The sequence below is a fragment of the Equus asinus genome, chromosome 15 (genome assembly GCF_041296235.1).
Source record: "Equus asinus isolate D_3611 breed Donkey chromosome 15, EquAss-T2T_v2, whole genome shotgun sequence".
NCBI lineage: Eukaryota > Metazoa > Chordata > Mammalia > Perissodactyla > Equidae > Equus > Equus asinus.
In genome coordinates, this window is record NC_091804.1 from 25,460,147 (window position 1) to 25,478,744 (window position 18,598).

Consider the following 18,598-nt stretch of genomic DNA (forward strand, 5'->3'; position numbering starts at 1 on the left):
CTGAACTGCATATGAGATAAGCATGTTATTATTATCCCCACATCACATGAGAAAACCAAGGCACAGAAGAATAAAGTAACTGCTCAAGTTACACAACGCTTCAGCAATGGAGTGGGGACTTGAACCAAAGTCCTTCTGACTCCAGATATTCTGTTACCATTTTTTGGATTTTTTCTCATGAAATCCACAAAACGACACAATCTTGGTAGTGAATGGGCCAAGAATGACTGATCAGGCCTATTAGCAGGTAATGACATTTCCCCACGCTGTTCCAATGTCCAAGTGCTGTCAGAGTTGACAGCAAAGAATGAACTGACAAGCTAAAAAAGAGCTCCATGAGGGAAATCCTCAGGTAAAATATGAGAATAAAGTGAGGAGAAAGGCAGCTGAGTCACTGTCATCAAACCAAAACGTGAGCAAGATCTAGAGCAGCTTTTCCCAAGCAAATGGTTCTCTTCACCTCCCCTCCTTCAGTCTCTAACTCCTAGGGCCCAGGGGAGAAAATCAGAGTGGTTATCAGTGTCCACAGCAGAAACTGGGCTGGGAAACACTTAAAACAGACACTGTAAGGAAAATTCCAGAAACAGTAACCAAGGCAAAAATAAAATAAAATAAGAGAGACAAAGGGATGATTTTAGGTAAATTTAATGACTGTAAAAGCTGTCCACATAGCAGCAAGGAAGTACATTTTCCATTTGACATAATGTGGCTTCACCACTTGCAGCTTATCTCCAAAGCTTCATTACCTCTTTCTTTCAGTGCCCAATCATATCTCCCTTCCTGTTGGGAACAACTGCTCACGTCAACTCTGAGGCCATCCACTCAGGTTAACAATATGCTGAGGAGCCCTTCAGAGTGGTCCTGCAGAGAACATGTCCTTTAAGTGTCTGAGAGCTGGCAGAGGTGATCTGAAAGAAAACCAGTCAGAAGAAGGCAAGGTAAGAATGACGTGAGCATCATGACAGAGTGAGCTATCCCGGTAATCTCTCCCCTCCACCATACAACGAAAAAGACATACATACTACAACAGAGGCCATCCAAACACAACACAAAACACATCTGAGACCCAAGCAGCCATATGACAGACAGCGGAAAGGCTGGAACCCCCCTCAGAGGAGGTGAAATGGGGTAAGAGAAAACTTCACTCCCTCCCCTAAAGATTGTGATCTGGGACCATGGGTGGCCTCCAAAAGGGAAGGAATGGGGGGAGGACAAGCCCCTTCACGGGAACATCAAGGCCCTTGCAGCCTACAGGGAAGCCCTCTACCAGGGGCAAAGCTTTCTCAGGGGATGACCTCATCAAGCCAACACCACAGGAGAGCAGATAGCAAGAGCAGAGCCAGAAAACTCCAAGAGCAAGCATGAGAAAGAACCCCTCCTCCTACCCGCCCAGCACCTGGGATATCAGTGGAAGGCAGACGGCTCAGAATATGTGGCTCTTGACCCCCACCCAGTGGCAACAGGTGGTAACTGCAACCAAATAATACCAGGATGCATAAAAAACAGAGAAAATACCAAGTACCCAGAAATCACTCCTGAAGACAAAGAAATATGTAATCTAAATGAAAAAAATTCAAAAAAGCTATCATCAAAAAACTCAACAAGGTAAAAGACAATGCAGAGAAACAATTCAACGAGTTCAGAAGCTACTTCACAAAAGAGACTGAAATTATAAAGAAGAATCAATAAGAAATATTAAAGATCAAAGACACAATGGAATAAATAAAACAAAATATGGATTCCCTGAATGCTTGAGTGGACAGCATAGAGGAGTGCATGAGAATAACAGAAGACAGACATGTTGAAATGCTCAAGATAGACGAGAAGAGAGAACTAACACTAAAAAGAAATGAAGAACATCTCTGAGAAATATCCAACTCAATTAGGAAATGCAACATAAGAATTTCAGGTATTCCAGAGGAGAAGAAAAGGAGCATAATGGAGCAGAAAGCACGTTCAAAGAAATAATAGCAGAGAACGTCCCAAACCTAGGGAAGGAGAGGGAAATCCATGTGGAAGAGGTTACCTGATCTCCTCCATACGTCCACGTAGAAAGACCTACTGCAAGGCATCTCGTAGTGAAACCGCCAAAAGTGAATGAAAAAGAAAGAATACTAAGGGCAGCAAGGCAGACGAAAATAACCTACAAGGAACCCCTATCAGGCTTTCAGGGCATTTCTCTGCAGAAACTTTACAGGCTAGGAGAGACTGGAATGACATATTTACATCTTTGAAGGACAAAAACTTTCAGCCAAGAATACTCTATCCAGCAAAAACATCCTTCAGATATGATGGAGAAATAAAAACTTTGCCAGACAAACAAAAGCTAAGGGAGTTTGCAGCCACAAGACTCCTCCTACAAGAAATCCTCAAGAAGGCCCTCATACCTGACAAAAAAAAAGGGAGGAAAGGGTTAGAAAGCAAAGAGTAAGGAGATAAATAGATAGACAAAATTAAAATAGGCTAGCAAATACTAAAGTATAGCACTAAAGATAAAGGTAAGAAAACACCAAAAACAAAGATAATTCTGTCATTTTAATCACAAACTCACAACACAAGATGGAATAAAATGTGAGAAAAACAACTTAGGAGGGGAAGAGGAAAAGGATTGAACCAGTTTAGTCTAAGGAAATAAGAGGCCATCAGAAAAGGGACTATCATATCCACGAGATTTTGAATAGAAACTTCATGGTCACCACTAAACAAAAAAGCAGAACAGAGACACAAATAATAAATAAGGATAAAACAAAGAAACACAACATAAAAACATACATAATTCAATAGGTATACCAAAATACACAGGACGAGAAACAAAGAAAATGCAGGAGAAATGGAAAACAAGTCATAAAATGGCAGCATTAAGCCCTCATAGATCAATAATTACCCCAAATGTAAATGGATTGAATTCTCCAATCAAAAGACACAGAGTGGTGAGATGGATTAAAGAACAAGACCCAACAATATGCTGTCTCCAGGAAACACATCTCAGCTTCAATGACAAACACAGGCTCAGAGTGAAGGAGTGGGAAGACAATACTCCAAGCTAATGGCAAACAAAAGAAAGCAGGTGTCACAATATTTATATCAGACAAAGTAGACTTCAAGATAAGGCAGGTAAAGAGAGACAAAGAGGGGAGTATATAATGATAAAAGGGACACTCCATCAAGAAGAAATAACACGTGTAAATATCTATGCACCCAACACAGAAGCACCAAAGTTCATAAAGCAACTATTAACAAACCTAAAAGAAGATATCAAAAATAACATGGTAATAGTAGAGGACCTCAACACCCCACTCACATCAATGGATAGATCATCCAGACAAAAAATCAACAAGGAAACAGTGGAATTAAATGAAAAGCTAGACCAGTTAGACTCAATAGACATATAAAGAACACTCCATCCTAAAACAGCAGAATACACATTCTTCTCAAGAGCACACACAACATTCTCAAGGATAGACCATATGTTGGGAAACAAGGCAAGCCTCAATAAATTTAAGATGGAAATAATAACCGGCATCTTTTGTGATCCCAATGCTATAAAGCTAGAAATTAATTACAAGAAAAAAGCTGAGAAAGGAACAAAGATGTGGAGACTAAACAACATGCTACTGAACAAGCAATGGATCACTGAAGAAATTAAAGGAGAGATCAAAAAATATCTGGAGACATAAGGGCCGGCCCGTGGCCGAGTGGTTAAGTTCGCATGCTCTGCTTTGGCGGTCCGGGCTTTCGCCAGTTCAGATCCTGGGCGTGGACATGGCACCGCTCATCAGGTCATGCTAAGGCAGCGTCCCACATACCACAACTACAAGGACCCACAAGTAAAAATACACAACTATGTACCGGGGGGCTTTGGGGAGAAAAAGGAAAAGTAAAATCTTAAAAAAAAAATCTAGAGACAAATGAAAATGATAACATGCTATACCAACTCATATGGGATGCAGCAAAAGCCATATTAAGAGGGAAATTCATCACAATACAGGCTCACCTTAAAAAAGAAGAAAAATCCCAAATAAGCAATCTCAAACTACACCTAACAGAATTAGAAAAAGAAAGCCCAAAGTCAGCAGGAGAGAAATAATAAAAATCAGAGCAGAAATAAACGTTACTAAAACAAAAAAGGCAGTAGAAAGGATCAATGAAACAAGTAGCTGGTTCTTTGAAAAGATAAATAAAATTGAGAAGAAGGCACGGTAACTAGGACTGTACTTTAGGGACTTAATGTGGAGCCTCCAGCAGAGAGGTGACCAAAAGGGATCTGAGGGAGATGACAGGCCAGCAGAGACTGCATGGTTCCTGGGTGCCCCCAATCCTGGGAGGAAGAGACATCTGATGCAAGATAATGTACATAATTTAAGAAGTCCGAAATAGTTCAGTCCCAAATAGCCACTTCTCCTTTTCTCTTGAGAGATGGCTCCTCCCCAGCACCAACTGGTATGGTAAGGTTCAGCGTGAGCTGCCCATCACAGACCCGGCCCTGATACTCCAGGGGTAAGCCATGATCCAGGATGTACCAGTCAAATCCTTCCTTAGGATATTAATGGCCAAAATTTGGTGAGAAAGGCTCTTTTATCTCTCTGAGAGTTGAAAGCATGTGACAAAGTAACGAGTAGTCTCATTTCTTACCATGAGAACAAGTCAGTCCATTAGTAAATATTTACTGAGTGCTTATTATGTTCTAGGAAATGTCCTAGATGCTAGAGGTATCCAGATGAACAAAACAGATGTTTTCCCTGCCCTCAAAGGTACTTTCAGGAGAAGACAGACAACAAATATGTAAACAAACAAAGATGATTTCAGGCACTGAAAAGTGCTACAAAGATAAAATGAGCTACTGGAGTAAAAAGTAACAAGAGCAAGGCAGAGGGAAGCTGCTTTAGCTTCTGTAAAGACAAAGCCTCTCAGGGAGGTGACATTCGAGAGATAACCTAGTAAAAGAAGGTGGCCAGGCAAAGATCAAGAGCCTCCCAAGCAACAACATGTCCAAAGTCTCTGACACCAGAATTAGGTGTGAGGGGCAAAAGGAAAGCCACCAAGGCTGGAGGAGAGAGAATAAGAAGAGTAGAGGTTGGAGAGGTAGCTGGGACAGATCATATAAGGCCTTGGACACCCTACATTTGGCTCCAATAACAAGCCACTGGAAGGCTTAAGCAGAGGAGTGAGTGATCTGATTTAGCAAGGGTATGATGACTGCCATGGGCAGACAGACTAGCAGACGGCAAGAATGGAAGCAGGGAATATGAAGCCTCTGGAACTCTCATGCACTGCCGGTGGGAGTGTAAAATGCTACAATCACTTTGGCTATTTCCCTTGGACACACCCCATGACCCAGCAACTCCAAGCCATATACCCAACAGAAATGAATACGTATGTGCACTAAAACACATGTTCAGGAAAATTCATAGCAATTCCATTCATAATAGCACAAAACTAGAAACAACCAAAATGGCCATCGACAGTACAATGCATAAATAAATTGTGGTCTATTCATATAATATGGATAAATATAATCATGCATGAATTGCACAACATAAGATTGAGGGAAAGAAGACAGGCACCAAAAATATATATTGTATGATTCAATTTTATAACAATAAAAACAAGCAAAACTGAACTATTATGGTATTAGAAATACCATATAAATAATAATACTTTATAATAATTCGTCAAGTAGTACACTTACCACGTGGGCAATTTTCTACATTTATGATATGATTCAATAAAATAATTCATTCTTTAAATATAGAAGCAAGAGACCAGTGAGGAGGCAACTATAATCTCCCAGCCAAGAAATGACGGTGGCTTGGAGATGGAAAGAAATGGTCAGGTTCAAGATGCATTCCATAGGTAGAGCTGAAACAGACAGGCTGCTGTTGGAGTGCAGGAAAGCAAGTATCTAGGATGACTCCTACATGTGTGGCTTGAGCATCTGAGTGGTGCCATTTACTGAGATGGGAAAGGCTAAAAAAGAAGAAAATTGCAGGAAAGTGGGAAGGATTCATTCTATTTTGGCCACATGAAGTTTAAGATGTAAGAGAAAAAGGAGATAAATGCAAATCTCTTGAGGATAGGAAGGAATGGAAAAGAAGGCACAAGGGGCAGCATGACAGAAGATGAAGACACTTCCTAAACAGTCCCAAGTGAGCAGACAGCATGTGTGAGTAGACATATGAGTGAGCTGGTGGAAATAATGATGCGACAATGAGGTTTCATGAAATAGGCAGAGACATCAGTTGAGACTAGAGTTTGTATAGGTAAGGGAAGATTTAAGAAGAAAGTGGGAAAGTCAATTTACCAGGGAAATACAGTAGGATAAGGATTTCAGAGCCATCCTGAGTGCTCATTTGAGTTTTAAGGTCATGAATTTGAACTAAATGCATTTGCGTTCAATGTGGCAGAGACTTTTTCTTGTCCCCAACATTTCTCCGCTTCTTCCTCAGTAACAAAACTCTCAACATTTAGCTGCGCCCCTGGTCATTCAGAATGAAGAACACACTTCTCAGCCTCCTTGCAGCCTGGTGTGGTCTGTTACTACGGCGGAAATAAAATGTGAAACTCATACAAAGAATGTTGAAAGGAAGAGGGCATGCCCTCCCCTCACTTCTTCCTCCTTCCCGCTAACTAGAACACGGACGTGGTGGCTTGGAGCCACCACTGTGGATCAAGAGGGGACCTTGAGAATGGAGGCCACACACAGTAGAGCAAAAGAGAGAAGGAGCCTGGATTCCTGATGATCATGGAGCCATCACAATCACCAGTTTGGACCTTCCATATCTAGGGTTTTATGAGAAAGATAACTCCTACCTTATTTAAAGCACTATATTTTGAGTTTCCAACCACCATCGTCTGACCTAATCCATGTAATACATATTAACTGTGTGCTTTTCCCCAGCAACATTCAGCTGCAAGGGTGCAGATGCACAGTAAGCAGTTAACCACTTTCAGCAGGGTTGGGTTTAGCCAAGTAAGCACCATAGAAGAAAGGGATGCACGAAAGTGAAATTTATGATTTATGGTTCTCAAACAGCCCAGAGACTCTGAGTGGAGAGAAATGAGAACAGCAGAGATGAGCGACAGAGAGAGCCAGCATACTTCTGGTTCCACAGCTCCTCCTTCATTTTGATCCTTCCACTAAATCTTACCTGAGGAGTTTATGTCACTTGGGAACAAAGAAAGAGTCCCAAGTAACACAGAATCCCCCTCTTTCTTGACAAATGAAGTTTTCCCATTTTACAAAAGAATATGATATTAACAGTACAACCCAGCCCACCAATCTCATCCCATTTTTCAAGTAACCCTTAGCTACAGTGGAAAGAAAGCAGGAGGAGCTGTGGGAAAGTGACTAAAAATCAAACAAGAAACATTCAGAAGACAGAGAAATAAGAAAACAAGACAGTGTCCAAAATAAAAAAGAACAAAGAATAAATGGAAAAGCCTTAGGAGGGACTGTTTCCAGATCAATCACATTAATGTTTAAAGTAAGACAATCCTCAGGCAGGACAAGGCCAGAAGGCAGTGGGATCATAAAGTCCCCAACCTACAAATTATGTTTTAAGTTTTTGTCAGATGGAGGGAACAGAAAAATTCTGAGTGGTCATAAACTTCCAGGCCAACCCAAAGAAGTTACATGCCAGGGGAGTGAGCCTTTCTCAGCTGCAAGCCATGGACCATGGCTCCCATGACTCACAACAAAGGTGACACTAAGAGTGAGGACAGAGAGTAGAGCAGAGGGCGAGGCACTAAGGAACAGGGAGGAGGACATAACACTGACCGACATCAGCAGAAAAAGAATCCCCCTACTCCATCTCTCTCTTGCAGATGCTCCAGAGCTCAGGGTTGGAGAAGCACTTTGCTCCTGCCTACCTCATCAGTACATGTCCTGCCAGCCTCTGATCTGGGGCAAAGTGGACATGAGGACCAGAGAAAGGAAGATGAGAGTGGCAGACCTGCAGTAATGTAAGAAGAAAAGGAGAAAGGAAGGAGGGAAGAAAGGGGAAATCCCATGGCCATTCAACTAGATCGGCTCCAGGGAAGGAACACAGGCACCTGGAGGACATGTAAGTTTGGGATGCTGGGGCATCAGAGACCTCGAAGGGCATGATGACCTGCGACACAGACAACTATCAACTCACTCAAGATCACTTACACTTCCTGGCCTCTCGGCAACAGGAAACTATATACCATTATGTACTCCAACCTCATCAAATCCCCAGAAAGAACCCTTTCAGGGAAGGAGAAGAGAGAAGAAAAACGAGAAGGCACTAATTAGTTAGGAGAGGTTTAAAACTCAATTCAAGGTGTCCTCAGGTTGAATGTTCAGGTTGAGAAGAGATTTTTATTTTACTCAAGAATTTCTCCAGGAAAAAAATCCATTCCCCCGAAATTATCCAATCCAACACCCATTTCACAGTGCAAGCCAGAAGTGCAACAGCACACCTTACCTTCACCAGCACATAGTCCCCAGGCTGAGCTCTGACCCTGAGCCCAGAGTTAGTGACATCCTCTATCTCCACATCAGGGAAGATCACCTTAAGGTTTCCATCATTCCGGCCACACAGGTCAGTGGAAGAGCGTTTACTGTGCTGCAGAAAGAAGAGAGGAGAGTTTATGAATCTGTAACAGTCATCAGTTCTTGGAGGTCAGAAATTATCACTTCCCTTTCTCAGATCCCCAAGGGTCTTACTCATAGAGCATTCCTTAACCAAGGAATCAGTAAGTGTTTCCTGCTGCTTCACCAACAAGGGCAGTACACAGCACACAACAGAAACTTCATAAAGTTTGGACAACTCTATGTTAATGAATGACTCAATCACTGAGTCTTTGCAGAATTACCTTCTGCAGGAACAGAACTCCAACAGGCCTGAAGCCAAGGATATATAGGTAATGTGCTTAGCAAACCAACTGTCACTTTACCCAGTCTCACAGTAATCACTGAGTAATGTTCTGGGGCTGTTTGGCCTGGGTCACCTGCCCCTAATGAATAGGTAGACTCGAAGCCAGAGTCTCCATCACAACTTGCAGAAGACGAGAAGAGGGGAATAAAACCAGTATGAGAGTGTTAACTTCTAGAATATACACAAGTCTTCCTCTTCCAACTATGATGAAGTGAAAAGAACCAAATTTATCCTCAAGCCTTAAATAACCAGGAAACTGGAAAAAATACATGAAACAACTATTTCCAGATACTGGAGAACAGATTATGCAAGACTGTGATCCCTAAAAGAAGGAAAACAAATGAGATGAGTCCTCCAATCATCTCCGCATTCTGCGAGAAGGCACACGCCAGACCAGAGAATGCAAACCAGGGACGGAGATCTAAAGGCAGAGCATGGTAGTTCTCTCTGAATTGAGAAAAGAGGCATCAGAGTTCAGAGAACTTGTAAGAGCTAGACACTGTGGAGCAAGTTCTAGAGAGGGGGAGCTAAGCAGAAAAAGAGCTGCAGAAATGTGCATGGGGTCCCTTGAGTCTTTGCTGAATACCAACACATGCTTCTGTGGAGTGAAACTCCATAAAATCGGAGAAAGAAAGCAGCCTGGGAACCGTCAGCTAATTAGCTCCAAGAGCTCACATGGTGCTGGGAATCATTTGACTTACCTCCAATTAATCCTCATTGAATCCTTGGAACACACAGTAGTGACTCCAGAAAAGTCACACTTTAGCAATGAGGCTAAACTAACCCTAGAGTTAAAAAGCTTTTCTAACAAAGCTTAAAAATAAGCCTTGAAAGGATCAAACTGAACTGCAAACACCATAACTGCGTATCAGACCAAAGCCCAACGCAAAATCCAGACTCTCAAAAATAAACATCACAATGTCCAACATCCAATCAAAAATAACTAGATATGCCCAGAAGCAAAAAAATGTGACCCATAATCAGGAGAAATGTCAGTCAACAGAAATAGACCAAGAAATGATAGCAATGATGAAATTATCAAAAAGATATTAAACCAGCCATTATAATGAAGTTCAAATACGAAACTAAGTTTCAAACAAACATAAGAACACAGGAAAGAAGTAGAGGATATTAGAAAACAACCAAATGTAACTTATACAGATGAAAAATATAATATCTAAAATTAAAAACTCAATACATAATAGCAGATCAGACACTGCCAAAAAAAGAACAGTAAGAACAAAGAATCCTAAAATTTACACAGAACAACAAAAGACCCAAAATAGCCAAAGCAATGCTGAGAAAAAAGAAAAAGCTGAAGGTATCACAATCCCTGACTTCAAAACATAGTACAAAGCTACAGTAATCAAAACAGCATGGTACTGGTACAAAAACATATGCACAGATCAATGGAACAGAATTGAAAGCCCAGAAATAAAACCACACATCTATGGACAGCTAATCTTTGACAAAGGAGCTGAGGGCCAACAATGGAGGAAAGAAAGTCTCTTCAACAAATGGTACTGGGAAAACTGGACAGCCACATGTAAAAGAATGAAAATCAACCCTTCTTTTTCACCATTTACTAAAATAAACTCAAAATGGATCAAAGACCTAAAGATTAGGCCTGAAACAATAAGTCTTCTAGAAGAGAATATCAGCAGCACACTCTTTGACATCGCTTCAGAAGAATCTTTTCAGACACCATAACCCCTCACATGAGGGAAACAATAGAAAGAATAAACAAATGGGACTTCATCAGGCTAAAGAGCTTCTTCAAGGCAAGGGAAAACAGGATTGAAACAAAAAAAACAGCCCATTAATTGGGAAAAAATATTCACAAGTTATTTATCCGATAAAGGGTTAATCTCCATAATATACAAAGAACTCACACAACTCAACAATAAAAAATCAAATAACCCAATTACAAAATGGGCAGGGGACATGAACAGACATTTCTCCAAAGAAGATATATGGATGGCCAATAGACACATGAAAAGATGCTCATCATCACTAATCATCAGGGAAATGCAATCAAAACTACACTAAGATATCACCTTACACCTGTTAGAATGGCAAAAATATCCAAAACCAAGAGTGACAAATGTTGGAGAGGCTGTGGAGAAAAGGGAACCCTCACACACTGTTGGTGGGAATGCAAACTGGTGCAGCCACTATGGAAAACAGTATGGAGATTCCTCAAAAAGTTAAGAATAGAAATACCTTATGACCCAGCCATCCCACTACTGGGTATCTATCCTAAGAACCTGAAATCAGCAATTCCAGAAGTTCCATGCACCGCTATCTTCACTGCAGCATTATTCACAATAGCCAAGTCATGGAACCAACCTAAGTGCCCAGCAACTGATGATTGGATAAAGAAGTTGTGGTATATATATATATACAATGGAATACTACTCAGCCATAAAAAAGGACAAAGTCGTCCCATTCACAACAACATGGATAGACCTTGAGGGTGTTATGTTGAGTGAAATAAGCCACACAGAGAAAGACAAACTCTGTATGACTCCACTCATAGGTGGTAGTTAACATATGGACAAAGAGAACTGATCGGTGGTTGCCAGGGGAAAGGCGGGTGGGGGGAGGGCACTAGGGGTGAAGTGGTGTACTTACAACATGACTAATAATGATGTACAACTGTAATTTTACAAAGATGTTAACTTTTATAACCTTAATAAAAAATATATATATATAATAAAAAAAAAAGTACAAAAAAGGCAAAAGAAAAAACTTGTATGTCACTTCATAAGATACAATTACAAGAACACAACATTTCTCTGGTATTCCTGCCTAAAATTGCATAAACTGAATCTTATCATGAGAAAACTCATCAGACGAACTCAAATTGAGGAACACTCTACAAAATAACTGGCCTATCATCTTCAAGTGCCAAGATTATGAAAGCCAAAGAAAGACTAAGGAGCTATTCTAGACTAATGGAGACTAAAGAGACATGACAATGAATGAAACATGTGAGACTGAATCAAATCCTTTTTCTACAAAGGACGGTTCTGAGACAAGTAGGGAAACTTAAATGGGGCCTGAGGATTGGATGGTAGTAATCAGACAAGGCTAACTTCCTGATGTTGATGGTTGGACTAGGTTATGTAGGAGAATGTCCGTTTGTATCAGACACACACTACAGTATTTGGGGGATTAGGAATATCAAATCAGCAACTTACTCTCAAATGGATTCTAAGAAGAAAAGTTCTTTGTACTATACTTGCAATTTGTCTATTAGTATGTGATTGTTTTACAACAAATTTTTAAAAAGAGAGTGTGTTCAGGCTTCATGATTTGAACAAATCAACTGTAAAAGAACATTTATAAGACAAACAGGGAAATTGGAACACTGACTAGATATTTGATAATATTAAGAAACTACTGTCAATTATTTCAGATATGATAATAGGATTGTCTTTTTTTTAAAAAAAAAAGTCTTACCTTTTAGAGATATATACTGAAATATTTACTGACAAAATAATATGATGTCTTGTACTTGCTTCAAAAAAACTCAGTGGGGGCAGAAGAGATGGAACAAGATTAGCCACGATTAACATTGTATTGACAATTGTTAAGGCTGGCTAATGAGTATCTGGGCATCCATTGTACTACTCTCTCTATATCTATATTGGAAATGTGAATTGGGGCTGAGACACACAACTTTGGTCTGTGAATAACCAGAACTACAAAGTGAAACACAGGAACTATAAGGCCGCTGTACTCTGCCACACAGATGAAGTAGCAAGAAAAGCTGGTCTGAAGAGGAGACCAGGAAGTCTGAGCCGCAAGGGATTCCCAGGCTGGTAGTCCCTTCCAGACACCTGGCAGTATTCCTGCCCTTGGGCTCCACACACATCCCTGAAGTCTTGTACAAGATAGAAGTCGTTCTGGCTTAGGCTGAATGACTTGAACAGATTTCCCACTGTTACTCACTACTAAAGAGTTCTAACAAGCACAATTACCAGGCAAATGGTGGCTTTGATGCTGCCATATCCTAAGGAAGGAAGCAGGACTCTCTCAAATCAGGACGTGGGGGAAGGCACAGAAAGGGCCATGTCTCTCTCTTTCCCCTTCTCTCCACTGGCTGCAGCATGCAGCTTCACAAAAAGTCAGGTTTCCAAACTCACCTCATACCCTGTCTCTTTAGTGCTGTAAATGAGGGCCAGGCTCCCAAGCTTTACAATAGAAGCTACCGGAAACCCAAACTTCCTGAAATGCAGTACATGTCTAAGTAAGTGTAACTAAAACAAGGATTGAAGACAGGAGCCGGCCTGGTGGCGCAGCAGTTAAATTCACACGTTCTGCTTCAGCAGCATGGGGTTCACCAGTTCAGATCCTAGGTGCAGACCGACATACCGCTTATCAAGCCATGCTGTGGCAGGTGTCACACACATAAAGTGGAGGAAGATGGGCATGGATGTTAGCTCAGGGCCAATCTTCCTCAGCAAAAAGAAGAGGATTGGCAGCAGATGCTAGCTCAGGGCTAAAAAAAGAAAGAAAGAAAGAAAAAAAAGGAAACACAAAAAAAAGCATTGAAGACAGACAATAAAATTGATTCTAAAAATATACACATAATACTGCTTCCAGAAAGATGCCGTAGACATATTTTTCCCTAATCCTTCCACCAAGTACAAAAATATCTTTCAGGAATGAAGGAGAAATCAAGACATCCTAAGACAAATGAAAACTGAATCTGCTGCCAGTGTCAATGGAAATTCTCTAAACAGAAAGAAAACAATAAAAGAAGGAACCTGGGCCATCAGGAAGGAAGAAAGACTACAATGACATAATTATCTCCACAGAAAATTCCAAGCAAACTACTCAAAACCTACTAGAACTATTAAGTGAATTCAGCTAGGTCACAAGTAAACAAAATCAATTATTTCTATATAATAGCAATGAACACATGGACACCCAAAATTAAAAATAGTAATTACAATAGCTCAAAAAAAAACCCAAAATATTTAGATGCAAATCCAATAAAACATGTACAGGATCTGTGTGCTGAAAAATACAAAAGTCATAAAGAAATTAAAGAAGATCTAAATAAAGGGAGATATACTGGGTCTTAAAAAATAAAAAGCAAACAAACAAAAAATATAAATATATATATGGCCTCACCCCCTCAACCAGCACCAGCTGGGTACAACCCACAGAGGTCTTGTTGGCTTTTGTTGCTTCTTTTCGGAAGACAGTGATAAGTTCCTCCAAACGCCTTAATTTTACCTCTTCTGGAACATCATCCTTCAGCCTGTGATACGCCCGTGTCTTCTACAAAAACAAAAAGGAAGAAGATGGAGGTGACCAAGGACTGGTAGAATCCAGTCTTGAAGCAGAGAGGGTGACCATGTTCATTCCACCTGCAACTTACAGACATATGTACAGAATCCCAAGCCATGCCAGGATGGTTCTCTAGCTCTAGGAGCCATCTAAGAGAAAAACCTAACTATGCAGTAGAGTCGCATTTTTACAAGGGTTAAATTCTAAATTTAGTACATGAAAACCATAAACTCAAAATTGCTGATATTTTTATAGAATACAAAGGTAACCTTTATCCTTAGGATATCCTTAGGATAAAAGTTACATGTGTACATATACTAAATAACTCACATACAGTGTTTATAAAGACACAAGATGCAAAGCAGCCTAAATGTTTATTAATAGGTAACCAGTAAAACAAATTATGGTTTATCTACACAATAGAATATCACACAGTTATTAAAAAGAATGATAGGATACACATCAGCATCAAGGCAGTGTGGGCTCTTCCCTCAGAATCTCCCCCGTAAGATACACCGAAAAGGACATTTGTAAACCAAGAGAGGACATACACAAAACAAAAGATGTCTGAGAGACCCACGCAGCCATATGTCTGAAGGTGGAGGTGCTGGAACCCCCAGGAGGAAGTGGAAGGAGGTAAGGGGATCTCCTCTCCCTCCTCAGCAGCGATCTACTGAGCAGGACTATGCGTGGCTCTGAGATAAGAGGGAGCAGGAGGCGGCTCTCCGTGCGAACGCCTTCGCTCCCCAAGCTGCCTCCCAGCCATGGGAAAGCCCCACACAGAGGAGGCTAAGCATTTGCGGTGCTGTCTTCGTCAAGCCAGAACCCCAGGAAGGCAGATAGCAAGGACAGAGTGAGAACGCCCCCGGGATCATGCAGGTGAAAGAAAGTGCCCTTCCCCCTGCCCAGCACTCCAGCTCTGCCAAGTGGCCAGAGCAAGTGACCCCAACCAGAGCACCTGTGCATACGTTAGAAAAGCAGCAGCTGTGAGCAGGCAATCACAGATGGGTTCTGTCAGCGTAGATTCCAAAGGACTGGCACAGACACCAGGGATAGCTGCGGGCTCAGAATACACAGCTCCTGACCCCCTCCCCTAGTGGTGGCAGGTGGAATCTGCAACCGGAAACTCTCACTATGCAAAGACACAAATCCACCCCACCAAACAGTATGAAGAAATATGTTAATTCTCCAGACCAAAAGCAAAATGACAAGCACCCAGAAATCAATCCTGAAGGCACAGAAATTTATAATCTAAAAGACAAAGAATTCAAAACAGCTATCATAAAAAAACTCAATGAGTTAAAAGAAAATTTAGATAGTTCAATGAAATCGGGAAAAAAATTAACAAGCAGAGGGAATTCTTCACGAAACAGATTGAAACTATAAAGAGAAACCAATCAGAAATGTTGGAGATGAAAAATACAATGAATGAGAAAAAGAAAAATCAGGAATCCTTGAATAACAGAGCTGATATTATGGAGGAAAGAATGAGCACTCTGGAGGAGACAAATATAGAAATGCTTCAGATGGAGGAAGAGACAGAACAAAGACTAAAAAGAAATTAAGAAATTCTCTGAGAAATATCTGACTCAATTAGGAAATGCAACATAAAGATGATAGGTATTCCAGAGGGAGAAGAGAGAGAGAATGGAGCAGAAAGCTTGGTCAAAGAAATAACAGCTGAGAACTTCCCAAACCTGGAGAAGAAGCTGGAATTACAAGTAAAAGAAGCTAATATAACTCCTAATTATATCAATGTAAAAAGACCTTCTCCAAGACATATAGTAATAAAACTAGCAAAAGTCAATGACAAGGAAAAAATATTAAGGTCAGCAAGGCTGAAGAAAACAACTTACAAAGGAACCCCTATCAGGCTTTCAGCATATTTCTCAGCACAAACCTTACAGGCTAGGAGAGAGTGGAATGATATATTTAAAATTGTGAAACATAAAAACTTTCAGCAAAGAATACTCTATCCAGGGAAAATATTCTTCAGATATGATGGCAAAGCAAAAACTTTCCCAGATAAACAAAAGCTGAGTAAGTTCACTACCACAAGACAGCCCCCCAAAAAACAAGAAATGATCAAGAAAGGTCTCAAACCTGAAAAAAAAATAAAATAAAGGGTTTAGAAAGCTTTGAGCAAGGAGATAAATAGGCAGACAAAAATCAGAAAATTGCAGCTCTCTATCAGAATAGATTAGCAAACCCTTAATTATAACATTAAAGATAAGGGAAGGAAAACATCAAAAATAACTTTAATTTCATCATTTTAACTACAAACTCACAAGACAAGACAGAAGAAGTTGTGGCAACAATAACTTAGAAGGGAAAGAGGAGAGGGATGGAATCAGCTAAACTAAGGAAATAGGCTATCAGAAAATGGACTAGCTCATCTACGAGATTTTTAATACAAACTTCATGATAATGACTAAACAAATAATCAGAACACAGACACAAATGATAAATAAAGAGAAAACTGAGAAAGCCATCATAGAAAACTTCCAAACTGAATTGGCAGTCCAAAATACATGGGATGAGAAATAAGGGAAATACAGAACTGGAAAACCAGTGATAAAATGGTAGCATTAAGCACTCATATATCAATAATCACTCTAAATGTAAATGGATTGAATTCTCCAATCAAAAGACACAGAGAGGCAGGATGGATTAAAAAACGAAGAAAAATATGCTGCCTCCAGGAAACAGCTCTAAAGACAAACACAGGTTCAGAATGAAGGGAAGTAAGATGATACTCCAAGCTAATGGCAAACATTAGAAAGCAGTGTTGCCATACTTTCATCAGACAAAGCAGATTTCAAAATAAAACAGGCAATGAAAGACAAAGAGGGGCAGTATATAATGATCCAAGGAACACTCCACCAAGAAGACATAACACTTATAAACATATATGCACCTAACACAGGAGCACCAAAGTACATAAAGTAACTATTAACAAATCTAAAAAGAGATATTAACAACAACCCAATAATAATATGAGACTTTAACACCCCACTAACATCAATGAATAGGTCATCCAGACAGAAAGTGGACAAGAAAATAGTGGAATAAAATGAAAAACTAGACCAGATGGACTTAATAGATATATAGAGAACACACCATCCAAAAACAGAATACACATTCTTCTCAAGTGCAAATGGAACATTCTCAAGGACAGAGCATATGTTGGGAAACAGGAGAAGCCTCAATAAATGTGAGCAGATTGAAATCATATCAATCCAACTATAATGCTATGAAACTAGAAATCAACTATAAGAAAAAAAGTTGTGAAAGTGACAAACATGTGGAGACTAAACAACAAGCTACTGAACAACCAATGGATCATTGAAGAAATTAAAGAAGAAATCAAAAAATATCTGGAGACAAATGAAAATACACCATACCAACTCACATGGGATGCAGAAAAAGAAGTCCTAAGAGGGAAATTCATAGCAATACAGTCCAACCTTGACAAACAAGAAAAATCTCAAACAAGGAATCTTAAACTACACCTAACAGAATTAGAAAAAGAAAAACAAACAAAGCCCAGAGTCAGCAGAAGGAGGGAAATAATAAAAATTAGAGCAGAAATAAATGCAACCAAAACCAAAAAACAGTAGAAATGATCAATGAAACTAAGAGCTGGTTCTTTGAGAAGATAGACAAAACTGGCAAATCCTTAGCCAGACTCACTAAGAAAAACAGAGAGAAGATTCAAATAAATAAAATTAGAAATGAAAGAGGAGAAATTTCAATGGATACCACAGAAATACAAAGGGATATCAGAGAATACTATGAAAAACTATATGCCAACAAATTGGACAATCTAGAAGAAATGGATAAATTTTTAGACTCATGCAATTTCCCAAAACTGAATCAAGAATAAATAGATGGGGCTGGCCCCGTGGCCGAGTGGTTAAGTTCTCGCACTCCGCTGCAGGTGGCCCAGTGTTTCGTTGGTTCGAATCCTGGACGCAGACATGGCACTGCTCATCAAACCACGCTGAGGCAGCATCCCACATGCCACAACTAGAAAGGACCCACAATGAAGAATATACAACTATGTACCGGGGGGCTTTGGGGAGAAAAAGGAAAAAAAAATAAAATCTTTAAAAAAAAAACTAAAAAGGGGAAAATCTTTAAAAAAAAAAAAAAAAAGAATAAATAGAGAATCTGAATAGGCCAATCACAGGTGAAGAGATTGAAACAGTAATCAAAAACCCCCCAAAAAACAAAAGTCCAGGACCAGATGACTTCTCTGAAGAATTCTACCAAACATTCAAATAAGATTTAATACCTATCCTTCTCAAACTATTTCAAAAAGTTGAAGAAGATGGAACACTTCCTAACACATTTTACGAGGTCAACATCACCCTGATCGCAAAGCCAGACAA

At 40.0% G+C, this 18,598-nt stretch overlaps 1 protein-coding gene across 9 annotated transcripts in view; it reads right to left on the reverse strand.

Annotated features, from left to right (window-relative positions):
• Positions 1-629: 629 nt before the first annotated feature.
• Positions 630-18,598, reverse strand: part of CDK5RAP1 (CDK5 regulatory subunit associated protein 1) — a 57,290-nt gene continuing 39,321 nt past the window's right edge. For 7 of the 9 annotated variants that reach the window (XR_011494618.1, XM_070485756.1, XM_070485759.1 and 4 more), the window contains 3 exons: positions 14,046-14,195; positions 8,448-8,588; positions 630-908 (listed from right to left, as the gene is read on the reverse strand). Coding sequence is in view for 8 of the 9 variants with exons in the window: in XM_070485756.1 (XP_070341857.1) it covers positions 828-908; positions 8,448-8,588; positions 14,046-14,195 (372 nt within the window). In the remaining variant the exon portion in view is untranslated. The remainder of the gene's footprint in view (positions 909-8,447; positions 8,589-14,045; positions 14,196-18,598) is intronic. The other 2 variants (XM_070485758.1, XM_070485760.1) reach the window with 1 other exon arrangement.